The sequence below is a fragment of the Danio rerio genome, chromosome 1 (assembly GCF_049306965.1).
Source record: "Danio rerio strain Tuebingen ecotype United States chromosome 1, GRCz12tu, whole genome shotgun sequence".
In the NCBI taxonomy this organism is placed as follows: Eukaryota; Metazoa; Chordata; class Actinopteri; order Cypriniformes; family Danionidae; genus Danio; species Danio rerio.
In genome coordinates this window covers 55,702,322-55,728,850 of record NC_133176.1, presented here as the reverse complement: position 1 = coordinate 55,728,850, position 26,529 = coordinate 55,702,322, and the positions used below count along the sequence as shown (strand labels likewise).

At 38.6% G+C, this 26,529-nt stretch overlaps 1 protein-coding gene across 1 annotated transcript in view; it reads right to left on the bottom strand.

Moving 5' to 3' along the window:
• Nucleotides 1-6,112: 6,112 nt before the first annotated feature.
• Nucleotides 6,113-26,529, bottom strand: part of LOC108185957 (uncharacterized) — a 57,522-nt gene continuing 37,105 nt past the window's right edge. The window contains exons 30-39 of the mRNA XM_073905896.1: nt 22,133-26,472; nt 21,885-21,946; nt 21,569-21,720; nt 12,642-21,319; nt 12,491-12,552; nt 12,255-12,412; nt 8,255-10,479; nt 8,070-8,131; nt 6,385-6,548; nt 6,113-6,274 (exon numbers count right to left, since the gene is read on the bottom strand). Of these exons, the coding sequence (XP_073761997.1) occupies nt 6,147-6,274; nt 6,385-6,548; nt 8,070-8,131; nt 8,255-10,479; nt 12,255-12,412; nt 12,491-12,552; nt 12,642-21,319; nt 21,569-21,720; nt 21,885-21,946; nt 22,133-26,472 (16,031 nt within the window). The 3' untranslated portion in view covers nt 6,113-6,146. The remainder of the gene's footprint in view (nt 6,275-6,384; nt 6,549-8,069; nt 8,132-8,254; nt 10,480-12,254; nt 12,413-12,490; nt 12,553-12,641; nt 21,320-21,568; nt 21,721-21,884; nt 21,947-22,132; nt 26,473-26,529) is intronic.

Here is a 26,529-nt window from a genome sequence, read left to right as displayed (position 1 = left end):
ATAAAATGACTTAGTGTTACTTCTTTACCAAACCATTTTTTTTAAATTGCTGTTATATTACTCCTCAGGTGATATACAGTACATATTTGCTCAATACAGTAGTATTTTCATTTCAACTGTAAATCTTAGGGTTAATAATTTATTCACATTACTATATCCATATAAAATAGTTTATTAGTGATGCTGCTTAAGCAGTCTGTAATGGTTATAACCCATAAAATAGTTTTGTTCCCATAAAATTATTTATATTCATTCATTTTCCTTTGGCTTAGTTCCTTTATTAATCAGGGGTCACCACAGTGGTATGAACTGCCAACTTTTCCAGCATATGTTTTACACAGCAAATGCCCTTTCAGCAGCAACCCAATGGGAAACACCCATATACTCTCATTCACACACGCTGTGTATATAAACACGGGGAAAACTCCACACAGAAATGCCAACTGACCCAGCTGGGACTCAAACCAGCAACCTTCTTGCACTGAACCACCGTGCTGCTTATATATGCATGCACAAAATATATATTTTTTCTTTTTTCTTTATCATTTTATCGATTATTATTAATACAATAGCATATTATAGCAGGATTAATGATTATATTATTTTATTTATCTTCAGTCATTTTTCTCTCATGGCATATTGAAAATTCTAATTAAGTATAAAAGGCATTTTTAATTTAACATGGTTGAGTCCATGCAAGTTTTTTCTTGGACACTGAATTAGAGAACAAAAGTCAGTTAATGAAATAGAAAGGACTGTAAATCTTTTCCGACCTAATGTGACCCATTCTTTTGAGCTCTTTTAAGAGATATACTTATATATAACCAGCAGAGGGCAGGATTGAATTTACTATGAGTTGAATACGCCTCTAAGTTTAGTTTCTCACATCAACGTGACAATATGCACCTGTATACACTTAAAATAATGACACTATAACACGTTGTTAACTCAACATCTGTAATTTCTTTCCAAAAATATATAACTTTTTTTATGGAGGACTTTACACTTTTATCAGATCCATTAATTAAACAGTACAGCGTTTAAGTACAGTGATTAAAATCAGATTTTTCGAGAAATTATATTCCAATAAATCCAGAAAAATAAATTTCATAGAGCTAGTAAAAGCATACCAATTTCATTAAAAATTTATTTTAGCTGATCACAAGCTTTATTATACTCTCTCAATATATACTCTATTATACTATTATAGTCTCTTCTTAGTATAATAAATTATCATTTGTAATAAGAAAAGACTAAAAAGATCACATAGAAGCCCCATTTAAAGAGCATTCAGAGAGAGATAAAGGGATTCTAAAATTATCTGCTGAAAACATGATTGGTTGCGCAATGTTATTCAACAGCAAGGAATGTGACTGCGCGACATTCTGAAAATGGGTGTTTTATTTACCACTGATTGTATCTTCTTCAACTTAAATCGTTTTTATAAAGCAATCTGTCAGCACCGAATAATACAGAGACGTGAAATCGGAAGAATGTTAAAATAGCAGTATCCCTCATAGTGATTTAAAAAGTTGCTTGTGTCAACAATACTAAGTTTTATTAAAAAGAAATGCTTTGGCAAAAAAAAAACCCTGCATAATGTTACAGGCAGAATTTATTTCACTCTTGAACAATAAGAGGACGTGCGTAGTTATAAAAAGCAACACGGTTATGTAAGATGTCTCCTGTATACCTTCAAATTAAATCTCCAGTCATTTTAGAACACGTGCATGATTATTGAAGGAGATCTATTATGCCCCTTTTTACAAGATGTAAAAGAAGTCTCTGATATCGCTAGAGCATGTCAACATTGGGATGTAAAAATATGGGACAACAATTAGCTTCAAATGAATACATAGGAAACAATAGACAATATCGACATTAAAATAAGCATTCATTCATTCCTTTTCTTATCGGCTTAGTCCCTTTATTAATCCGGGGTCGCCACAGCTGAATGAACCGCCAACTTATCCAGCACATTTTTACACAGCGGGTGCCCTTCCAGCCACAACCCATCTTTGGGAAACATCCACACACACACACACACTCGTACACTATGGACAAGAGCCTACCCATTTCGCTTGTACCGCATGTCTTTGGGCTGTGGGGGAAACCGGAGCACCCGGAGGAAACCCACGCAAACGCAGGAAGAACATGCAAACTCCTCACAGAAATGCCATATGAGCCGAGGCTCGAACTAGCGACCCAGCAACCTTCTTGCTGTGAGGCGACAGCACTACCTACTGCACCACTTTGTCACCATTAGAATAAACAGTTTAGCCAATTAAAATCAATGTCCTATACTAGAGGGGTGCACAAACTTTTTCTTATGAAAGGCCAAAAAGCAAACTTGATCGATGCTAGTGGGCAGAGAGTAAATATAGCTGTCATTGGTATATTTTCAATTATTTTGTAAGTGAAGTTTATTTATAAACTAATTTCGAGAGTATCACGTGCTTATGATTGACATATGATTGATATTAGGATTTCCTCTATTGGGCTGCACGGTGGCCCAGTGGCTATCACTGTTGCCTCACAACAAGAATGTCTCTGGTTCGGGTCTTAACCTTGTCAGTTGACATTTTAGTGTAAAGTTCATGTTCTCCCTGTGCTCGTGTGGGTTTTCCTTAGGTTCTCCAGTTTCCTCCCACAATCCAAAACATGGTGGTGGTTTGGGTTCTCGAGATCTCTCTGAGCTCAAACTTCCCTCTTGCCCTGCAAACAGGAGGGAGCCTCGGGCTCGAGGATCGTATGACCTCAAGGCTCTCTCCACCATGCTAAACAAGCTTTACTACCAATCATCAGCCAAGTGTGAGCACTTTAATATTTAAAAATAACTAGAAAATGTTGTTTTATATTAACTAAAGTGCTTTTTTGACATTTTGTGACTACAGAGTTAAGTTGTGTGTCCTAAAACTCCTGACACTAGCCCCTTTCACACATACAGACCTTTCCGGAAAATTACCGGCAATTTTCCGGAAAGGTTGTATGTGTGAACAGGTCCTTTTTGAAAATACCGGTAAATTCGTTCTGGCTATTTTCCGGAAAGAGAAGTTGTAACATTACCGGCAATTTGCCGGAATGCTGCGCTGTGTGAATGCAGAAGGAAGATTGCCGTAATAAGCGCGTGCGCGTCTAGAACGTGCTGACGTGAGACGTCTGCTTTAGCCAATCACAACTGTCAGATGCATTTACGTCCGCGCGGTTTATGAGAATAAAAGCCTTTGAATATTTTTCCAGACACATTTAGCTGCTAGAAGTTAGTCAGATCACGTTTATATGTTCTTCTTAATGCCAACCGTGTAAATAATCATCGATGAGATGCTTATGACAAGCCGTTGTTTGTTTACCTTAAAGCTTTGTGTGTGCCTGCGAAACAGCCTGTGAGCGCCTGCACACGCACATATTATGAACATCTCGACATGCGAAAGTGATCCTGCGAAAGTTGTTCACAATATTGATCATCCGCAGAGTTTGTAATTTAGTCAAATGTTTACAAATACAAGCGCAGCCGTTTAAAGCTCATTTCTGGTTAATGATGTCAGAATTTACCGGTATTTTGGAATGGATGTGTGAATGCTCTTTTCCGGAAAATTTCCGTAACGTCCGTGCCTGTGAGAACAGCGCTTTTTTGAATATACCGGTAAAGTCGTTCCAGAAATTTTCCGGATATTTACCGGTATCACTGTGTGAAAGGGGCTACTATCTTCAGCAGAAATATTGTAAAAAATTAGAATGGCGGATGGCTGCTTTTCACTTAGGGCTATTTATAATTATGAGGGAGAGATTGTTAATAATGGATGCCGGGGATTTCCCCTTCTGATGAAACTTACAAAGGGAGAATGTCAGTCAACCTGTTTCTGCAGACTGTTTTTATGAGGTGTAATAAAAAATGGAATTAATATATATTTTAATTATTAAAAGCTGGTTATATTCACGCACTGTTGCCACACAATTGTGTTTAAACCTCTTATGAAAGTCAATCAAAAATTCAAAGTGATTTAAAACTGAAGTAAAATAATCACTTTCATTATAATGTTTGCAGCATTTAATAGCTTATTTTGATTATATGTTATGATTGTGATTATAAAAGGTGACATTTAAAGGTTTGTTCCATAACTTATATTTACCACTGACAAGACCAAATTGCATGTCATAAATCACAAATGACAAATCTTTAAGTTTCGAGTCAAGTTTGTAATGCAAGCAAGCAAGAAAGACTGGTCATGGCAGATGTTCAGCTTCTAACAACTTAAGCCCTACAGAGAGTAAGTTTAGGATTGACAGTACTTAGCGAAGATAATATTAAAAGAAACACTATTTGATTCTGTTTGTTGAAGATAATGCTTTTAAAACAAAGTAAGTCACTATAAAATACATTAAACATGACATTAAACATATTTTACTCAGAATGATATGTCAAGTATGTCAAAAAGAGGGTTTCAGCTAGGGCTGCATGATATTGTAAAAATCTGATATTGTGGTATTAAATTTTTTCTGCGATAAATATTGCGATATGAATACCGTTTCACAAGTTAATTTTAATAGCGATTGCTTTCTGGGGAGTCTAGCAGTGTTCATGTATAGAAAGTGAATAACCACAATCGAAAAAAAAATGTGTCATCTTGTTTTCAATCCAAATATTAACAAATTCTTAGAGCAAGTAGAAATATAGCTTGGTGTTCACCATCAGAAGAAATAAGTCACAATTAAGAGACTTTCCTTAAAACAATCAAAATTATTTGTTGGTGGGTAAGTAAAATAATCTGGTTTTTACTTTAAAATGTAGATATTTGGACTAGAAACAGGGCAAAAATTTAAGTTTGAATTTTGCATAAATTATATAATTCTGTACAGATACAAAGATTAAATTAATCCGTAGCTCCTCCCCAACTATAATTCAGACTCAACATTGGATATCTTTGTGATGTGAATATTATTCTAGCCTTCATAAATTTTTTTTATTTGAAATATATTAAATTACACTTAAACAAGTTCCTTTTCGAAATTAATGGCTCCATATTTCATATTCTTTAAATTTTTAATAAATTAGAATGTTTCCTGTTTTAAGTTTTTTAATGATTATCATGCAATTTGATTAACAAAAAATGCTAAATTAAGGTCGTCATGAAACTGGAATTCGCTACCAATCAATACTGAAATTTTAAAAACGTTAATTTCACGCTAGCATTTGAGCGATGTTGACGGTTTTTACATTTCAGTACCAAAGGGTACTGAATTCCAGAATCGACACAACCCAATACTAAATGTAATTCTTATTTATATAGTATCTAAAATATTCCTTCCATTTAAATAGATCAATCATTCATTCATAGCTAATTTAATTCACTTTTACCGCCTGTGTTTGGACTTAGGGGAAAAGCGGAGCACCTGGAGGAAACTCGCACCAACACGGGGAGAACATGCGAACTTCAAAAAGAAATGCCAAAAGGTCCAGCCGGGGCTCAAACCAGAAACCTTCTCGCTTTGAGGCGACAGTGCTAAGCACTGAGCCACCGTGCCACCTAAATAGATCAATCAATTACATTGAAATTCATTGAAACCTTAAAATTAAGCTATAAGAAGCCCTGACAAAGTATGTTTGCAAAGGAAAACATCATACACAGTTTTTTTTAATAACATTAAGATTTTATTTAAATTAACATAAATATCTTGTACATTTTGAATAAATATACATACTTTTTGTAGCTTAACACCAACGTCATCTCCAAATTTCTTGTGCAAATATATATTAAATCCTTTATTTGTTTATAAATAATCTCCGTTTTACACAATTCATGCCATCTCAATAAATATATTGACCTGATTATAATACCATCTCTTATTATTAACACATACTAGACAAAGAAGAGTTATAAATAGTCTTTAACCAGCAGACAGATGATTAAAAGCGTTACATCTAAAATACTTTCCTGAAAAGGACAACAGTAGCATTAATTTTAACAAGCTGCTGTTAAATAAATAAATTGTGCTCTTGACAATCAATTCAAGTTTTAAGCTTACATTTATATTGCAATTGCCTTATTTTTATAGCATGCTAAGAACTGTAATTAATACATAGAGAGAAAGAATATAACATGCTACTGAAATCCTTCCTGAACATAGTTGATTTATTCTTATGGCATCTAAAAGAAAAACCTTAATATTTTCGCCAAAATAATGAACCATGTTACTTGTTGCAAGCTTGATTCAATCTTTAATCCGCTTGACGCTGTGGTTATAAGAGTTGTAGGAGCTGCGGTTGTAGCAATGACTGTAAGAAAAAGATGAACACATTAGATTAGACTCATTAGACAAAATGTAAGGTCTGCTTTCCTTTCATTCCAGCCCAAATGCCATGTATGTTTAGAGGTTCAAACATACCTGAACCGTTGACTGAAACCGTTTGAGGATTTATGTTGAGTGGACTGACCACTCCTGTTCCCACTGCTGCCAGTAGAGTTTCTGATATCTCTTGAACTGTTGGGGATTGCTCAACTACTGTGGTGTTGAAGAGGAGTTGTGTCTTTGTGACGACTGACCCTCGGCTGGAAAACATAAAAGAGTGTCAAACAGGATTCCTTAAAGGACTTGCTTTAGAAATAGGCTCAATATCACAGCAGGTGCAATGATAATTTGCAGCGCCTGAAAATAGCCCCGAGTTATGTAACTTTTAAATGTCTTTGTGGTTGCAATGTTGCTTATATTGCTGATACTCAGGCACTGTGTAATATCATTGTTCTGGCTACAACCATGGTATGGCAGCAAAGTTAATTAAATATTAAATGTGAATGAAAGTATAGTTACTATTATTCTCAAGCATAATTGTTTCATTCACATTTAACCACAGAGCATCTTAAAACTAAAGAATTTTGGAAACAAAATATTTAAAATGAATAAATAATTTAAAAATACAGTCAAAAAATTGGTATTAAAAAAAAAGAAAGCCACGATTCATCAGCGAATCACTTGTATGTCAGCTTATAGACAAACCAGCTGATCTTTGTGGCTTTGAAACTCTCCAGTGTCCCTGTATCTGTGGTTTCGCACAGTAAACACAGTGGTGAGTTTGGTGAACTGATGACCTTCACAGTCATTTCTGTTGCGCACATGAACACAATGGCAAATCAGCGCTATTTAAGAACACGCTTAAATGTTAGCGGGAAATGGATGTTTTTAAAATATCAGTATCGATTGTGGGGTTTTTTCAATTTATTAACTATTTATTATAATATATATTTATATTATTTATATATTTTTATATTATATATATATATATATATATATATATATATATATATATATATATATATATATATATATATATATATATATATATATTATTAAATCACTGTTTGACATATAAGAAAAAATCATTATCGCAATAATAGCATATGCTATATCCAGAGTTTTTATAAACTAATTTCAAAAGGATCACACGCTTGGGATGTAGATTGTGCCGTATTAACAGTCACATAGCTATCATTCATTAATTTATTTTCTTTTCAGCTTAGCCCCTTTATTAATTAGGCGTCGCCACAGCAGAATGAACCGCCAACTTGTCCAGCATATGTTTTACGCAGCGGATGCCCTTCCAGCTGCAGCCCATCACATCATAAACCAATCAGATAAATGGAATATACAGAAAAATTACATGAAATATTAGGTCATAAAAATTTACTCAAGTCCTGGAAAAGTCAAGGATTTTTTGTAGAAAAAAATATGTATGAACCCTTTATTGTTAATGCGAGACCAGCCATGGCCAATCATAAGCAAATGATCCTATTAGTTTATAAAACGTTCTCTGTATATGGATATTGCATATACGATTATTGCGATAATATTTTTCTGATTTGTCGTTCAGTGATTCAATGAGCTATGCTAAACTAAGCTAAAAGTGCTCCTGCTGGGCCTGGAGATTTGCCTAAACAGGCCAAAACTCCAAAAATGTCAAATCTCTTCTATTAAACTGAAGTGCAGTTGTAAAATTAGTCTATTTACAAAAAAAAAAAAAAAGTGGAGTATTTATTTTAAGAAAAATTATTACGACAGCATAATTCTGCATTTACCTGAAACCCAACACAATCACTTCGATGAAACCAGGATATTTGGCTCTGTAGATTGGGTCAAGCTGTAACAGAGAATGAGACCTTAATGAGAATTCATACATTTTTTTATGAAATTGCATTGATTGCTGTTGATTTCCCTATCTATTATAGGGGAAAACCATTTATGTCATTGTACTTGAACTTACCTCTGCTGTGACCAGCTGAACTCTCTTCTTGTAAACCTGAGAGGTTTGATCATCGAGTTCCACTGTATATACATCATAAGAGTGGAACACCAAAAATGTTATATACACCGGTATTTTTGGTATAGATGTAGTTGTTGTAGTAGTAGTTGTAGTAGTAGATGTTGAAGTTGATGATGTCACTTTAGTTGTGGAAGTCGTTGAGGGTGTTGTTTTAGTTGTTGTTGTGGTTGCTGATGTAGTTGTTGTAGCTGTTGTTGTTGGTGTTGTTGCTGCTGTTTTAGTTGTTGGCGTTGCTGCTGTTTTATTTGTTGATGTTGCTGGTGTTGTTGCTGTTGTTGTATTTGCTGTTTCTGTTGTTGTAGGTGTTGTTGCTGTTTCTGTTGTTGTAGGTGTTGTTGCTGTTTCTGTTGTTGTAGGTGTTGTTGCTGTTGTATTTGTTGTTGCTGCTAATGTTGTAGTTGTTGTTGGTGTTGGTGTAGGTGTTGTTACAGTTGTATTTGTTGTTCTTGCTGGTGTCGTAGGTGTTGTTACTGTTAGTGTAAGTGTTGTTGTTATATTTGTTGTTCTTGCTGATGTCGTAGGTGTTGTTGCTGCTGTATTTGTTGTTCTTGCTGTTGCTGTAGGTGTTGTTGCTGTTGGTGTATGTGATGTAGTTGCTGTTGTATTTGTTGTTGTTGCTGATGTCGTAGGTGTTGTTGTTGTATGTGTTGTTGTTGCTGATGTATTTGTCGTTGCTGATATCACAGGCATTGTTGCTGGTGGTATGTGTGGTGTTGTTCCTGCTAAAATATTTGTTGCTGGTGCTGAAGGTGTTGTTGTTAGTGAAGGTGTTGTTGTTGCTGCTGCCGATGCCGTAGGTGTTGTTGTTGGTAAATGTGTTGTTGTTGCTGTCGTATTTGTTGTTGCTGATGTCACAGGCATTGTTGCTGGTGGTATGTGTGGTGTTGTTCCTGCTAAAATATTTGTTGCTGGTGCTGAAGGTGTTGTTGTTAGTGAAAGTGTTGTTGTTGTTGCTGTTGTATTTGTTGTTGCTGATGCCATAGGTTCTGTTGTTGGTGTATGTGTTGTTGTTGCTGTTGTATTTGTTGTTGCTGATGTCATAGGTTCTGTTGTTGGTGTATGTGTTGTTGTTGTTGTTGTATTTGTTGTTGCTGATGTCATAGGTGTTGTTGCTGTTGGTATTTGTGTTGTTGTTACTGTTGTTGTATGTGTTGTAGCTGATGTCATAGGTGTTGTTGCTGTTGGTGTATGTGTTGTTGTTACTGCTGTTATATTTGTTGTTGCTGATGTCATAGGTGTTGTTGCTGTTGGTGTTTGTGTTGTTGTTACTGTTGTTGTATTTGTTGTTGCTGATGTTGTAGGTGTTGTTGCTGTTGGTGTATGGGTTGTTGTTACTGATGTTGTATTTGTTATTGCTGGTGTCGTAGGTGTTGTTGCTGTTGGGGTATGTGTTGTTGTTGTATTTGTTGTTGTTGCTAATGTTGTAGGTGTTGTTGTTGGTGTATGTGTTGTTGTTGCTGTTGTATTTGTTGCTAATATCATAGGTGTTGTTGCTGTTGGTGTATGTGTTGTTGTTACTGTTGTTGTATTTGTTGCTGGTGTTGCAAGTGTTGTTGTTGTTAGTGACTGTGTTGTTGTTGCTGTTGTATTTGTTATTGCTGATGTCAAAGGTGTTGATGCTGTTGGTGTATGTGTTGTTGTTACTACTGTTGTATTTGTTGCTGGTGTTGCAAGTGTTGTTGTTGTTAGTGAATGTGTTGTTGCTGTTGTATTTGTTATTGCTGATGTCAGAAGTGATGTTGCTGTTGGTGTATGTGTTGTTGCTTCTGTTGTAATTGCTGTTGTTGTATGTGTTGTTGCTTCTGTTGTATTTGTTGTTGTTGCTGTTGTTGTAGGTGTTGTATTGGTTGTTGCTGATGTCATAGGTGTTGTTGTTGCAGGTGTTGTTGGTGTATGTGTTGTTGTTACCGCGGTTGTTGTTGTTGTTAGTGTATGTGTTGTTGCTGTTGTGTTTGTTGTTGCTGATGTCGTAGGTGTTGTTGTTGGTGTATGTGTTGTTGTTGCTGTTGTATTTGTTATTGCTGATATCATAGCTATTGTTGCTGTTGGTGTATTTGTTGTTGTTGTTGTTGTTGCTGCTGTTGTATTTGTTGTTGCTTCTGTTGTTGGTGTAGGTGCTGTTGCTGCTGTTGTAACTGTTGTTGGTGCTGTTGTTGCATTTATAACTGTAAGAAAAAACAATCAAATTAATTAGGAAGCTATAAGCCATATTCCCCATTCATATTAATAGCAACTTTAATAAGCAGAGTTAAATATGTAACATTTTGCTAAGTAAAATACACTTAGCTAACACAGTGGTTGCTAACTTCAGTATTTGGGTAGCTATCTGCTTACTATCTTAAGGTGTAAAAAATAAAATAAAAAGACAAAATTTGCAATGTGGTGTGATCCTATGACTAAGATATATAGTATAGGATAGTCTTGTACTTGATTAACTCTAGTTATCGTAGACCCCGATTTATATTCAAGTGTTTTCTCCAGCTAGAGATGAAATAGCTGGTGTTTGACAAATCATACATTTCTGGTTATTCCTATTGCTATGATCAGCTGTTCCTCTGTTTTGAGTTATCAATGCTGTTTTGAAAAAATGTAAAGATGATTGAATCCTCATTGTCACATGATGCAATTGTAATAGACGTGTTATTCTTGTGTGTGGCATCATACTTATATTCATAAGACAAGAGCTAGATAAGATTAGCCTATACATTATACAGGGCTCGAAATTAACCTTTTTGCTTGGTATCACCGGTCCTCCTAACTTAAGAAATTTAGGCGCATCAGCCAAAATTTAGTCACACTTATAAGCACTGTTACTACAAGTTTTTTTACAAACATGTTAATTGCATTTGAAATCAACACTAATCAAGCTAACAAGCAAAAAATATATATTTATATGCAAGCGTGAGGAAAATATGTCTCAACGAAATCCCGTTATCACAAGAAAATAGATTTTTATAACATAACTGAGTGACCAAAAGGTACACAGGACGCACATTGGCCCTGCACACACTGCTTGACATGAATGAATCTGTTAACGGTATAACTGTGCTGTTCTCACGGGTGCTGTCTGATATTGCACTGATGTTTTTGACATATACTGTAACTTATTATATGCATATGTCATGTTAATAGCAGTACTTTTTTATGAGTAGCAATATTAATTTACTCAGTGTAAGCCCGTTTGCGTTGGTGTACGTGGTGTTAAATTTTACATATAACTGCCACTTTCATGGCGGACAGCATCTGGCGATTGAATGAAGGATTAAACAGAAGCTCTCGTGCTAGATGTGGCAAACAGTTACCTAAAAATTCCATCCCACAGACTTTTCATAGCGGACTTGAAGCCAATAGAAGTCTTTTAAAGTGTAGATGGTGGATTCAAATTTAGCTCATGATCACTAGTAAGATGTGTCATTGATGCCATGGTTTCTGAAAGAAAATCTGTCAGTGTTATCTTCATTCTCATCTTCAGCGCTTTACAGTTTTTCGCGGTAGTAGCTCTCTCTGTCATCCCAAGCCAGAAGGCATTGACTGAGTGATTGACAGCTGATATTTCAGTGCTAGAGCAGTGGTGGGCCAATAAGAAGAGCGCGAAGGCGGGGCAAGCATTGCGGACTTGGCTTTGTTTACTGCAGCAAGTTGACATGACAACTGTTTTAAACCATTCCTGAACGCTGCGTTTTGTGTTTCAAGTGCAGAGATGCAGTCTGCGTGAATGTCTCCCGAATGTGGTGAACATTTTGCAGTAAAAACTGGTCGCATACAACAATTTTTTGCACTCGCACACATGCTCCCAAATATATTTTGAAGTCGCATAGGTAAAATTTCGGGCGCATATGCGACCAAAATGGTCGCAATTTCGAGCCCTGGTATATACGAACAAGGCTACTGAACAAATAATGCACCGTTTTGTCAGTATTTATGCATGTTTAAAACTCACCTGAACCATTGACTGAAATTGTCTGAGGATTTATGTTCAGTGGGTTCACACTCCCATTTGTCACGGCTGTCATAAGAGTGTCTAAAATCTCCACCACTGATGGACCCGATTGTGAGGAGTTGAAAGCTAGTTGTGTTTTTGTGACGACTGAGCCTGGCCTAGAATACATAAAAGATTGTTAAGATTTCTTAATGAACTAAATGGAAACATTCAGCACTGCAACATTGCATATTTACCTGAAACCTAAGACAATCACTTCAATGAAGGATGGATATTTGGGTCTGAAGACTGGGGTAAGCTGTAACAGAGGAAAATTGGTGGTCACAACCATAAACGCGGATGTTTAATGTACTCTAGCAAAACCTTGTCTTAGGGATGGTATCTCACCTGGGTTTTAACAAGATGAACTCTGTCCCTGTAATTCTGAGAGTTTGAATCATTGAGGTCAGCTGTAAATGTGTCATAAGAGTGGAACACTAGATCCGTTAGATACGCAGGTATTTTTGTAGTTGTGGTAATGGGTGCTTTAGTTGGGAATAGTCTTGTGATTATTGTTGTTACATCAGAGATTGAAGCAGTGTTTAAAGAGGGAGTCACTGAAGCGAAAACAGAAGTTGTTCTACTTGATTCTGTGCCTATTCCACCACTTGTGATAGTTGAGGTGGCTGCTGACAGTTCCTTAGTTGGTGATGTGGGCATTGTAGCTGTTGTAAGAGTTTTATTTTCAAAGGCTGTTGTGGACAAAGCGGCCAAGGTCAGAAGAGTTGTGGCAAGTGTTTCACCAGTAATGGATGGGGAGGGCTGTGTTGTTGTTAAAGAAGATACTTTTACAGTAGTGGTATATGTTTCAACCGTGGAGGACTCTGTTGTTGTTGTAGATGCTACTTCGGTAGGGGTGTATGTTTCAGCAGAAAATGTCATAGAGGCCTGTGTTGATTTTGCAAATGTTACTTCTTCAGTAGTGGTGGGTGTTTCAGCAGGAGTTGTGGTGGACGAATCCGTTGTTGTTGTTGTAGTAGATGTTAATTCTTGAGAAGTGGTGGATGATTCAGCAGGAGTTATTGTGGAGGGCTTTGTTGATGTAGTAGATGTTTCTTCGAAAATTGTTGTCGAGGGTTCTGTTGTCATAGTAGATGTTACTGCTTCAGTAGTGGTTGATGTTTCAGCAGGAGTTGTGAATGGCTCTGTTTTTATAGTAGTCGTTTCTTCTGCAGTAGTTGTGTATGTTTCCTCAAGTGTTGTCATGGATGATGTTACATATACAGTGGTGGTGGATGTTTCAGCAACTGTTGTTGTGGAGAGCTCTGTTGTTGTTAATGTATCTTTTTCAGTAGTTTTGGACATTTCTGTAAGAGATGTTGTGGAGGCCTCTAATGTTGTTGTAGATGTTACTTCTGCAGCAGTGCTGGATGTTTCTTCAAGAGTTGTTGTGGAGGGCTCTGTTATTGTTGTAAATGTTTCTTCAAGAGTTGTCGTAGAGGGCTCTGTTGTTGTTGTAGATGTTTCTTCTGCAGCAGTGGTGGATGTTTCTTGAAAAGTTGTCGTGGAGGGCTCTGTTGTTGTTGTAGATGTTTCCTCAAGAGTTGTCGTGGAGGGCTCTGTTCTTGTTGTAGATGTTTCTTCTGCAGTGGTGATAGATGTTTCTTCAAGAGTTGTTGTTGATGGCTTTGTTGTTGTTTCTTCAAGAGTTGTTGTGGAGGGCTCTGTTATTGTTGTAGATGTTACTTCTGCAGTAGTGGTGGATGTTTCTTCAAGAGTTGTCGTTGAGGGCTCTGTTGTTGTTGTTGTTGTTTCTTCAAGAGTTGTTGTGGAAGGCTCTGTTGTTGTTGTAGTTTCTTCAAGAGTTGTTGTTGAGGGCTCTGTTGTTGTTGTAGATGTTTCTTTAATGGTTGTCGTGGAGGGCTCTGTTGTTGTTGTTGTTTCTTCAAGAGTTGTTGTGGAGGGCTCTGTTGTTGTAATAGATGTTACTTCTGCAGTAGTGGTGGATGTTTCTTTAAGAGTTGTTGTGGAGGGCTCTGATGTTGTTGTTTCTTCAAAAGTTGTTGTGGAGGGCTCTGTTGTTGTTGTATCTTCAATAGTTGTTGTTGAGGGCTTTGTTGTTGTTGTTGTATCTTCAAGAATTGTTGTGGAGGGCTCTGTTGTTGTTGTTTCTTCAAAGGTTTTCGTGGAGGGCTCTGTTGTTGTCATAGAGGTTACTTCTGCAATGGTGGTGGATGTTTCTTCAAGAGTTGTCGTGGAGGGCGCTGTTGTTGTAGCTGTTTCTACAAGAGTTGTCGTGGAGGGCGCTGTTGTTGTAGCTGTTTCTACAAGAGTTGTCTTGGAGGGCTCTGATGTTGTTGTTTCTTCAAAAGTTGTTGTGGAGGGCTCTATTGTTGTTGTTGTTTCTCCAAGAGTTGTCGTGGATAGCTCTGTTGTTGTTGTTTCTTCAAAAGTTGACGTGGAGGGCTCTGTTGTTGTTGTTGTTTCTTCAAGAGTTGTTGTTGAGGGCTCTGTTGTTGTTGTTTCTTCAAGAGTCGTTGTAGAGGGCTCTGTTGTTGTTGTGTATTCAAGAGTTGTCGTTGAGGGCTCTGTTGTTTTTGTTTCTTCAAGAGTTGTTGTGGAGGGCTCTGTTGTTGTTGTTTCTTTAAGAGTTGTCGTGGAGGGCTCTGTGGTTGTTGTTGTTTCTTCAAGAGTTGTCGTGGAGGGCTCTGTGGTTGTTGTTGTTTGTTCAAGAGTTGTTGTGGAGGGCTCTGTTGTTGTTGTTGTTTCTTCAAAAGTTGTCGTTGAGGGCTCTGTTGTTGTTGTTGTTTCTTCAAGAGTTGTCGTAGAGGGCTCTGTTGTTGTTGTTTCTTCAAGAGTTGTCGTTGAGGGCTCTGTTGTTTTTGTTTGTACAAGAGTTGTTGTAGAGGGCTCTGTTGTTGTTTCTTCAAGAGTTGTCGTGGAAGGCTCTGTGGTTGTTGTTGTTTTATCTTCAAGAATTGTTGTGGAGGACTCTGTTGTTGTTGTTGTATTTTCAAGAGTTGTTGTGGAGGGCTCTGTTGTTGTTGTTGTATCTTCAAGAATTGTTGTGGAGGGCTCTATGGTTGTTGTTGTTTCTTCAAGAGTTGTTGTGGATGGCTCTTTTGTTGTAGAAGTTTCTTCAAGAGTTGTTGTGGAGGGCTCTGTTGTTGTTGTTGTTTCTTCAAGAGTTGTTGTGGAGGGCTCTGTTGTTGTTGTTGTTTCTTCAAGAGTTGTTGTGGAGGGCTCTGTTGTTGTTGTTGTTTCTTCAAGAGTTGTCGTGGAAGGCTCTGTTGTTGTTGTTTCTTCAAGAGTTGTTGTGGAGGGCTCTGTTGTTGTTGTTTCTTCAAGAGTTGTTGTGGAGGGCTCTGTTGTTGTTGTTGTTTCTTCAAGAGTTGTTGTGGAAGGCTCTATGGTTGTTGTTGTTTCTTCAAGAGTTGTCGTGGAAGGCTCTATGGTTGTTGTTGTTTCTTCTAGAGTTGTTGTGGAGGGCTCTGTTGTTGTTGTTTCTTCAAGAGTTGTTGTGGAGGGCTCTGTTGTTGTTGTTGTTTCTTCAAGAATTGTTGTGGAGGGCTCTGTTGTTGTTGTTGTTTCTTCAAGAGTTGTTGTGGAGGGCTCTGTTGTTGTTGTTGTTTCTTCAAGAGTTGTTATAGAGGGCTCTGTTGTTGTTGTTGTTTTATCAAGAGTTGTTGTGGAGGGCTCTGTTGTTGTTGTTTCTTCAAGAGTTGTCGTGGAAGGCTCTATGGTTGTTGTTGTTTCTTCAAGAGTTGTTGTGGAGGGCTCTGTTGTTGTTGTTTCTTCAAGAGTTGTTGTGGAGGGCTCTGTTGTTGTTGTTGTTTCTTCAAGAGTTGTTGTGGAGGGCTCTGTGGTTGTTGTTGTTTCTTCAAGAGTTGTTGTGGATGGCTCTGTTGTTGTAGAAGTTTCTTCAAGAGTTGTTGTGGAGGGCTCTGTTGTTGTTGTTGTTTCTTCAAGAATTGTTGTGGAGGGCTCTGTTGTTGTTGTTGTTTCTTCAAGAGTTGTCGTGGAGGGCTCTGTTGTTGTTGTTGTTTCTTCAAGAGTTGTCGTGGAAGGCTCTATGGTTGTTGTTGTTTCTTCAAGAGTTGTTGTGGAGGGCTCTGTTGTTGTTGTTGTTTCTTCAAGAGTTGTTGTGGAGGGCTCTATGGTTGTTGTTGTTTCTTCAAGAGTTGTTGTGGATGGCTCTGTTGTTGTAGAAGTTTCTTCAAGAGTTGTTGTGGAGGGCTCTGTTGTTGTTGTTGTTTCTTCAAGAGTTGTTGTGGAGGGCTCTGTTGTTGTTGTTGTTTCTTCAAGAGTTGTCGTGGAAGGCTCTGTTGTTGTTGTTTCTTTAAGAATTGTTGTGGAGGGCTCTGTTGTTGTTGTTGTTTCTTCAAGAGTTGTTGTGGAGGGCTCTGTTGTTGTTGCTGTTTCTTCAAGAGTTGTTGTGGAGGGCTCTGTTGTTGTTGTTGTTTCTTCAAGAGTTGTTGTGGAAGGCTCTATGGTTGTTGTTGTTTCTTCAAGAGTTGTCGTGGAAGGCTCTATGGTTGTTGTTGTTTCTTCAAGAGTTGTTATGGAGGGCTCTGTTGTTGTTGTTTCTTCAAGAGTTGTTGTGGAGGGCTCTGTTGTTGTTGTTTCTTCAAGGATTGTTGTGGAGGGCTCTGTTGTTGTTGTTGTTTCTTCAAGAGTTGTTGTGAAGGGCTCTGTTGTTGTTGTTGTTTCTTCATGAGTTGTTGTGGAGGGCTCTGTTGTTGTTGTTGTTTTATCAAGAGTTGTTGTGGAGGGCTCTGTTGTTGTTTCTTCAAGAGTTGTCGTGGAAAGCTCTATGGTTGTTGTTGTTTCTTCAAGAGTTGTTGTGGAGGGCTCTGTTGTTGTTGTTGTTTCTTCAAGAGTTGTTGTGGAGGGCTCTGTTGTTGTTGTTGTTTCTTCAAGAATTGTTGTGGAGGGCTCTGTTGTTGTTGTTTCTTCAAGAGTTGTTGTGGAGGGCTCTGTTGTTGTTGTTGTATCTTCAAGAATTGTTGTGGAGGGCTCTGTTGTTGTTTCTTCAAGAGTTGTTGTGGAGGGCTCTGTTGTTGTTGTTGTTTCCTCAAGAGTTGTCGTGGAGGGCTCTGTTGTTGTTGTTTCTTCAAGAGTCGTTGTGGAGGGCTCTGTTGTTGTTGTTGTTTCTTCAAGAGTTGTTGTGGAGGGCTCTGTTGTTGTTGTTGTTTCCTCAAGAGTTGTCGTGGAGGGCTCTGTTGTTGTTGTTTCTTCAAGAGTCGTTGTGGAGGGCTCTGTTGTTGTTGTTGTTTCTTCAAGAGTTGTTGTGGATGGCTCTGTTGTTGTTGTTTCTTCAAGAGTTGTTGTGGAGGGCTCTGTGGTTGTTGTTGTTTCTTCAAGAGTTGTTGTGGATGGCTCGGTTGTTGTTGTTTCTTCAAGAGTTGTTGTGGAGGGCTCTGTTGTTGTTGTTGTATCTTCAAGAATTGTTGTGGAGGGCTCTGTTGTTGTTGTTGTTTCTTCAAGAGTCGTTGTGGAGGGCTCTGTTGTTGTTGTTGTTTCTTCAAGAGTTGTTGTGGAGGGCTCTGTTGTTGTTGTTGTTTCTTCAAGAGTTGTCGTGGAGGGCTCTGTGGTTGTTGTTGTTTCTTCAAGAGTTGTTGTGGAGGGCTCTGTTGTTATTGTTGTATCTTCAAGAATTGTTGTGGAGGGCTCTGTTGTTGTTGTTTCTTCAAGAGTTGTTGTGGAGGGCTCTGTGGTTGTTTTTGTTTCTTCAAGAGTTGTTGTGGATTGCTCTGTTGTAGTTGTTTCTTCAAGAGTTGTTGTGGAGGGCTCTGTGGTTGTTGTTGTTTCTTTAAGAGTTGTTGTGGATGGCTCTGTGGTTGTTGTTGTTTCTTCAAGAGTTGTTGTGGAGGGCTCTGTTGTTGTTGTTGTTTCTTCAAGAGTTGTTGTGGAGGGCTCTGTGGTTGTTGTTGTTTCTTCAAGAGTTGTTGTGGAGGGCTCTGTTGTTGTTGTTGTTTCTTCAAGAGTTGTTGTGGAGGGCTCTGTTGTTGTTGTTGTTTCTTCAAGAGTTGTTGTGGAGGGCTCTGTGGTTGTTGTTGTTTCTTCAAAAATTGTTGTGGAGGGCTCTGTTGTTGTTGTAGTTGTTTCTTCAAGAGTTGTTGTGGAGGGCTCTGTGGTTGTTGTTGTTTCTTCAAGAGTTGTTGTGGAGGGCTCTGTTGTTGTTGTTGTTTCTTCAAGAGTTGTTGTGGAGGGCTCTGTGGTTGTGTTTGTTTCTTCAAAAATTGTTGTGGAGGGCTCTGTTGTTGTTGTTGTTTCTTCAAGAGTTGTCGTTGAGGGCTCTGTTGTTGTTGTTTCTTCAAGAGTTGTTGTGGAGGGCTCTGTTGTTGTTGTTGTTTTTTCAAGAGTTGTTGTGGAGGGCTCTGTTGTTGTTGTTGTTGTTTCTTCAAGAGTTGTCGTGGAGGGCTCTGTGGTTGTTGTTGTTTCTTCAAGATTTGTTGTGGAAGGCTCTATGGTTGTTGTTGTTTCTTCAAGAGTTGTTGTGGAGGGCTCTGTTGTTGTTGTTGTATCTTCAAGAATTGTTGTGGAGGGCTCTGTTGTTGTTTCTTCAAGAGTTGTTGTGGAGGGCTCTGTTGTTGTTGTTTCTTCAAGAGTTGTCGTGGAAGGCTCTATGGTTGTTGTTGTTTCTTCAAGAGTTGTTGTGGAGGGCTCTGTTGTTGTTGTATTTTCAAGAATTGTTGTGGAGGGCTCTGTTGTTGTTGTTGTTTCTTCAAGAGTTGTTGTGGAGGGCTCTGTGGTTGTTGTTGTTTCTTCAAGAGTTGTTGTGGAGGGCTCTGTTGTTGTTGTTGTATCTTCAAGAATTGTTGTAGAGGGCTCTGTTGTTGTTTCTTCAAGAGTTGTCGTGGAAGGCTCTATGGTTGTTGTTGTTTCTTCAAGAGTTGTTGTGGAGGGCTCTGTGGTTGTTGTTGTTTCTTCAAGAGTTGTTGTGGAGGGCTCTGTTGTTGTTGTTGTTTCCTCAAGAGTTGTTGTGGAGGGCTCTGTTGTTGTTGTTTTTTCAAGAGTTGTTGTGGAGGGCTCTGTTGTTGTTGTTGTTGTGTCTTCAAGAGTTGTCGTGGAGGGCTCTGTGGTTGTTGTTGTTTCTTCAAGAGTTGTTGTGGAGGGCTCTGTTGTTGTTGTTGTATCTTCAAGAATTGTTGTGGAGGGCTCTGTTGTTGTTGTTGTTTCTTCAAGAGTTGTTGTGGCGGGCTCTGTTGTTGTTTCTTCAAGAGTTGTTGTGGAGGGCTCTGTTGTTGTTGTTGTATTTTCAAGAATTGTTATGGAGGGCTCTGTTGTTGTTGTTTCTTCAAGAGTTGTTGTGGAGGGCTCTGTTGTTGTTGTTGTTTCTTCAAGAGTTGTTGTGGAGGGCTCTGTGGTTGTTGTTGTTTCTTCAAGATTTGTTGTGGAGGGCTCTGTTGTTGTTGTTGCATCTTCAAGAATTGTTGTAGAGGGCTCTGTTGTTTCTTCAAGAGTTGTTGTGGAGGGCTCTGTTGTTGTTGTTTCTTCAAGAGTTGTTGTGGAGGGCTCTGTTGTTGTTGTTGTTTCTTCAAGAGTTGTCGTTGAGGGCTCTGTTGTTGTTGTTTCTTCAAGAGTTGTCGTGGATGGCTCTGTTGTTGTTGTTTCTTCAAGAGTTGTCGTGGATGGCTCTGTTGTTGTTGTTTCTTCAAGAGTTGTTGTGGAGGGCTCTGTTGTTGTTGTTGTTTCTTCAACAGTTGTTGTGGAGGGCTCTGTTGTTGTTGTTTCTTCAAGAGTTGTCGTGGAAGGCTCTATGGTTGTTGTTGTTTCTTCAAGAGTTATTGTGGAGGGCTCTGTTGTTGTTGTTTCTTCAAGTGTTGTCGTGGAAGGATCTATGGTTGTTGTTGTTTCTTCAAGAGTTGTTGTGGAGGGCTCTGTTGTTGTTGTTGTTTCTTCAAGAGTTGTTGTGGATGGCTCTGTCTTTGTTGTTTCTTCAAGAGTTGTTGTGGATGGCTCTGTTGTTGTTGTTTCTTCAACAGTTGTTGTGGAGGGCTCTGTTGTTGTTGTTGTTTCTTCAAGAGTTGTTGTGGAGGGCTCTGTTGTTGTTGTTGTTGTTTCTTCAAGAGTTGTCGTGGAAGGCTCTATGGTTGTTGTTGTTTCTTCAAGAGTTGTTGTGGAGGGCTCTGTTGTTGTTGTTTCTTCAAGAGTTGTCGTGGAGGGCTCTGTTGTTGTTGTTGTTTCTTCAAGAGTTGTCGTGGAGGGCTCTGTTGTTGTTGTTGTATCTTCAAGAATTGTTGTGGAGGGCTCTGTTGTTGTTGTTGTTTCTTCAAGAGTTGTTGTGGAGGGCTCTATGGTTGTTGTTGTTTCTTCAAGAGTTGTTGTGGAGGGCTCTGTTGTTGTTGTTGTATTTTCAATAATTGTTGTGGAGGGCTCTGTTGTTGTTGTTGTTTCTTCAAGAGTTGTTGTGGAGGGCTCTGTTGTTGTTGTTGTTTCTTCAAGAGTTGTCGTGAAAGGCTCTATGGTTGTTGTTGTTTCCTCAAGAATTGTTGTGGAGGGCTCTGTTGTTGTTGTTGTTTCTTCAAGAGTTGTTGTGGAGGGCTCTGTTGTTGTTGTTTCTTCAAGAGTTGTCGTGGAAGGCTCTATGGTTGTTGTTGTTTCTTCAAGAGTTGTCGTGGAGGGCTCTGTTGTTGTTGTTTCTTCAAGAGTTGTTGTGGAGGGCTCTGTTGTTGTTATAGATGCTCCTTCTGCAGTAGTGGTGGATGTTTCTTCAAGAGTTGTTGTGGAGGGCTCTGTTGTTGTTGTTGTTTCTTCAAGAGTTGTCGTGTAGGGCTCTGTGGTTGTTGTTTCTTCAAGTATTGTTGTGAAGGGCTCTGTTGTTGTTGTTTCTTTAAAAGTTGTTGTGGAGGGCTCTATTGTTATTGTAGATGTATCTTCAAGAGTTGTCGTGGACGGCTCGTTTGTTGTTGTTGTATCTTCATGAATTGTTGTGGAGGGCTCTGTTGTTGTTGTTTCTTCAAGAGTTGTCGTTGAGGGCTCTGTTGTTGTTGTAGATGTTTCTTCTGCAGTTGTGGTGGATATTTCCTCAAGAGTTGTTGTGGAGGGCTCTGTTGTTGTTGTTGTAGCATTTGATGATATTTCTGATAAAAGGACATGTTGATTAGATTCGTTTGAATTTAACAAGGCTTTGACAAAGTAATAATAATTTTGGATAAACTTTTAATAACATTATAACAATTTACATTAAAAAAATCATTATTTAAGTAGTAATTTTTACTCTAAAACATGATTTTTATTTAATAGTTATTCATTACACTGTTTTCTGTTTTAGACAAAAACAAACCAACATATTTTTCATATTAAGATTTACAAAGTGCCATAAGACCTACCTGTTCCATTAACGTAAACAGAATTAGAAGTTATGTTTAGGTCACTTAGAGTTTGTGTGTCGTTCAATAATGCATTGCCAATTTCATAATTTGATGGTACAACATCTGTACTGTTGAAAAAAAGATCGGCGTCTGTATCGACTGATCCTTTCCTGGAAAATATTATTTAGAAACATCATATTAGCATTAGAAAACATTAAGATAATATGCCAACCTGACCAATAGCCCACAATGTTTGCAAGATTTTATGTAGTTTCACAAAATATTTATGATAAGTATTTATAAAATAAGCAGCATTGAAATATAGTGTTTTTACCAGAATTTTTTGACAATGGCTCTTTGGTAAGACTTAAACCACCGTTTGAAAATGATGTCAAGCTGTAACAAAATACAAATATTTACATTAAGCACATATAGGCTTGTTGTTCATACTAGAATGTTAAAAAATAATGCAGAAATATTATTCACTTACATATATAATATAGTATAGTACACTCTATATAACATACACTACATTAGAAACAAATACACTATGGTGAATGAAGCATTTTAGTCTATACTCACAAGTTTTTCAATAAATGAAGCTCTATTTTTGAAAGCAGGAGAACTGTTATCTTTGAAGTCGTCTATAAATAAATCTTGGGAACGGAAATACAGCGTTACTACTACTACATTTTCAGATACTGTATTTGCAGTAGTAGGAAGAAATCTTGTATTTGTTGTAGTAGTTAATTCTGCTGTTGTAGTAGTTGTTTCTTCTTCAGTAGTGGTAGATGTTTCAGCAAAAGTTGTTGTGGAGGGCTCTGTTGTCTTTGTAGATGTTACTTCTGCAGTAGTGGTGGATGTTTCTTCAAGAGTTGTCGTGGAGGGCTCTGTTGTTGTTGTTTCTTCAAGAATTGTTGTGGAGGGCTCTGTTGTTGTTGTTTCTTCAAAAGTTGTCGTTGAGGGCTCTGTTGTTGTTGTAGATGTTTCTACAAGAGTTGTTGTTGAGGGCTCTGTTGTTGTTGTTGTATCTTCAAGAGTTGTTGTAGAGGGCTCTGTTGTTGTTGTTGTTGTTTCTTCAAGAGTTGTTGTGGAGGGCTCTGTTGTGGTTGTATCTTCAAGAATTGTAGTGGAGGGCTTTGTTGTTGTTGTTTCTTCAAGAATTGTTGTGGAGGGCTCTGTTGTTGTTGTTTCTTCAAGAGTTGTCGTGGAGGGCTCTGTTGCTGTTGTTGTATCTTCAAGAATTGTTGTGGAGGGCTCTGTTGTTGTTGTTGTATCTTCAAGAGTTGTCGTTGAGGGCTCTGTTGTTGTTGTGTCATCAAGAGTTGTCGTGGAGGGCTCTGATGTTATTGTAGATGTTACTTCTGCAGTAGTGGTGGATGTTTCTTCAAGAGTTGTCGTGGAGGGCTCTGTTGTTGTTGTTGTTTCTTCAAGAGTTGTCGTTGAGGGCTCTGTTGTTGTTGTGTCATCAAGAGTTGTCGTGGAGGGCTCTGTTGTTATTGTAGATGTTACTTCTGCAGTAGTGGTGGATGTTTCTTCAAAAGTTGTCGTGGAGGGCTCTGTTGTTGTTGTTTCTTCAAGAGTTGTCGTGGAGGGCTCTGTTGTTGTAGAAGTTTCTTCAAGAGTTATCGTTGAGGGCTCTGTTGTTGTTGTTGTTTCTTCAAGAGTTGTTGTGGAGGGCTCTGTTGTTGTTGTTGTTTCTTCAAGAGTTGTTGTGGAGGGCTCTGTTGTTGTTGTAGATGTTTCTACAAGAGTTGTTGTAGAGGGCTCCGTTGTTGTTGTTGTTTCTTCAAGAGTTGTTGTAGAGGGCTCTGTTGTTGTTGTAGATGTGTCTACAAGAGTTGTTGTTGAGGGCTCTGTTGTTGTTGTTGTATCTTCAAGAATTGTAGTGGAGGGCTCTGTTGTTGTTGTTTCTTCAAGAGTTGTCGTGGAGGGCTCTGTTGTTGTTGTTTCTTCAAGAGTTGTCGTGGAGGGCTCTGTTGTTGTTGTTGTTTCTTCAAGAGTTGTTGTAGAGGGCTCTGTTGTTGTTGTTGTTTCTTCAAGAGTTGTTGTAGAGGGCTCTGTTGTTGTTGTTGTTTCTTCAAGAGTTGTCGTGGAGGGCTCTGTTGTTGTTGTTGTTTCTTCAAGAGTTGTCGTGGAGGGCTCTGTTGTTGTTGTTTCTTCAAGAGTTATCGTTGAGGGCTCTGTTGTTGTTGTTGTTTCTTCAAGAGTTGTTGTGGAGGGCTCTGTTGTTGTTGTTGTTTCCTCAAGAGTTGTCGTGGAGGGCTTTGTTGTTGTTGTTGTTTCTTCAAGAGTTGTCGTGGAGGGCTCTGTTGTTGTTGTTGTATCTTCAAGAGTTGTCGTTGAGTGCTCTGTTGTTGTTGTGTCATCAAGAGTTGTCGTGGAGGGCTCTGTTGTTATTGTAGATGTTACTTCTGCAGTAGTGGTGGATGTTTCTTCAAAAGTTGTCGTGGAGGGCTCTGTTGTTGTTGTTTCTTCAAGAGTTGTCGTGGAGGGCTCTGTTGTTGTTGTTTCTTCAAGAGTTGTCGTTGAGGGCTCTGTTGTTGTTGTTGTTTCTTCAAGAGTTGTTGTGGAGGGCTCTGTTGTTGTTGTTGTTTCTTCAAGAGTTGTCGTGGAGGGCTCTGTTGTTGTTGTTGTTTCTTCAAGAGTTGTTGTGGAGGGCTCTGTTGTTGTTGTAGATGTTTCTACAAGAGTTGTTGTAGAGGGCTCCGTTGTTGTTGTTGTTTCTTCAAGAATTGTAGTGGAGGGCTCTGTTGTTGTTGTTTCTTCAAGAGTTGTCGTGGAGGGCTCTGTTGTTGTTGTTGTTTCTTCAAGAGTTGTTGTAGAGGGCTCTGTTGTTGTTGTTGTTTCTTCAAGAGTTGTTGTGGAGGGCTCTGTTGTTGTTGTTTCTTCAAGAGTTGTCGTGGAGGGCTCTGTTGTTGTTGTTGCTTCTTCAAGAGTTGTTGTAGAGGGCTCTGTTGTTGTTGTTTCTTCAAGAGTTGTTGTAGAGGGCTCTGTTGTTGTTGTTGTTTCTTCAAGAGTTATCGTTGAGAGCTCTGTTGTTGTTTCTTTAAGAGTTGTCGTGGAGGGCTCTGTTGTTGTTGTTGTTTCTTCAAGAGTTGTCGTTGAGGGCTCTGTTGTTGTTGTTTCTTCAAGAGTTGTTGTAGAGGGCACTGTTGTTGTTGTTGTTTCTTCAAGAGTTGTTGTGGAGGGCTCTGTTGTTGTTGTTGTTTCTTCAAGAGTTGTCGTGGAGGGCTTTGTTGTTGTTGTTGTTTCTTCAAGAGTTGTCGTGGAGGGCTCTGTTGTTGTTGTATCTTCAATAGTTGTCGTTGAGGGCTCTGTTGTTGTTGTAGATGTTTCTACAAGAGTCGTCGTTGAGGACTTTGTTGTTGTTGTATCTTCAAAAGTTGTCGTTGAGGGCTCTGTTGTTGTTGTAGATGTTTCTTCAAGAATTGTCGTGGAGGGCTCTGTTGTTGTTATTGTTGTTTCTTCAAAAGTTGTCGTGGAGGGCTCTGTTGTTGTTGTTGTATCTTCAAGAGTTGTTGTAGAGGGCTCTGTTGTTGTTGTAGAAGTTTCTTCAAGAGTTATTGTTGAGGGCTCTGTTGTTGTTGTTGTTGTAGATGTTACTTCTGCAGGAGTGGTGGATGTTTCTTCAAAAGTCTTCGTGGAGGGCTCTGTTGTTGTTGTATCTTCAAGAGTTGTTGTTGAGGGCTCTGTTGTTGTTTCTTCAAGAGTTGTCGTGGAGGGCTCTGTTGTTGTTGTTGTTAGAGTTGTTGTGGAGAGCTCTGTTGTTGTTGTTTCTTCAAGTGTTGTTGTGGAGGGCTCTGTTGTTGTTGTTTCTTCAAGAGTTGTCGTTAAGGGCTCTGTTGTTGTTGTTGTTTCTTCAAGAGTTGTTGTAGAGGGCTCTGTTGTTGTTGTTGTTTCTTCAAGAGTTGTTGTAGAGGGCTCTGTTGTTGTTGTTGTTTCTTCAAGAGTTGTTGTAGAGGGCTCTGTTGTTGTTGTTGTTTCTTCAAGAGTTGTTGTAGAGGGCTCTGTTGTTGTTGTTGTTTCTTCAAGAGTTATCGTTGAGGGCTCTGTTGTTGTTGTTTCTTCAAGAGTTGTCGTGGAGGGCTCTGTTGTTGTTGTAGAAGTTTCTTCAAGAGTTATCGTTGAGGGCTCTGTTGTTGTTGTTGTTTCTTCAAGAGTTGTTGTGGAGGGCTCTGTTGTTGTTGTTTCTTCAAGAGTTATCGTTGAGGGCTCTGTTGTTGTTGTTGTTTCTTCAAGAGTTATTGTAGAGGGCTCTGTTGTTGTTGTTGTATCTTCAAGAGTTGTTGTGGAGGGCTCTGTTGTTGTTGTTGTTTCTTCAAGAGTTGTCGTGGAGGGCTCTGTTGTTGTTGTTGTTTCTTCAAGAGTTGTCGTGGAGGGCTCTGTTGTTGTTGTTGTTTCTTCAAGAGTTGTCGTTGAGGGCTCTGTTGTTGTTGTTTCTTCAAGAGTTGTTGTAGAGGGCTCTGTTGTTGTTGTAGAAGTTTCTTCAAGAGTTATCGTTGAGGGCTCTGTTGTTGTTGTTGTAGATGTTACTTCTGCACTAGTGGTGGATGTTTCTTCATTAGTTGTTGTGGAAGGCTCTGTTGTTTTTGTAGATGATACTTCTGCAGTGGTGGTGGATGTTTCTTCAAGAGTTGTTGTGGAGGGTTCTGTTGTTATTGTAGATGTTTCTTCAAGAGTTGTCGTAGAGGACTCTGTTGTTGTTGTAGATGTTACTTCTGCAGAAGTGGTGATTGTTTCTTCAAGAGTTGTCGTGGAGGGTTCTGTTGTTGTACTTGTTACTTCTGCAGTAGTGGTGGATGTTTCAACTGTTGTTGTAAAGGCTTCTGTTGTTGTTGTAGATGTTACTTCTGCAGTAGTTGAAGACATTTCTTCAGGAGTTGTTGTGGAGGGTTCTGCTGTACTAGATGTAGATATTACTGGTGGGAAAAAAATGTTCATCAGGCTGTTTTGAATTTCTGATGGCTTTTACAATA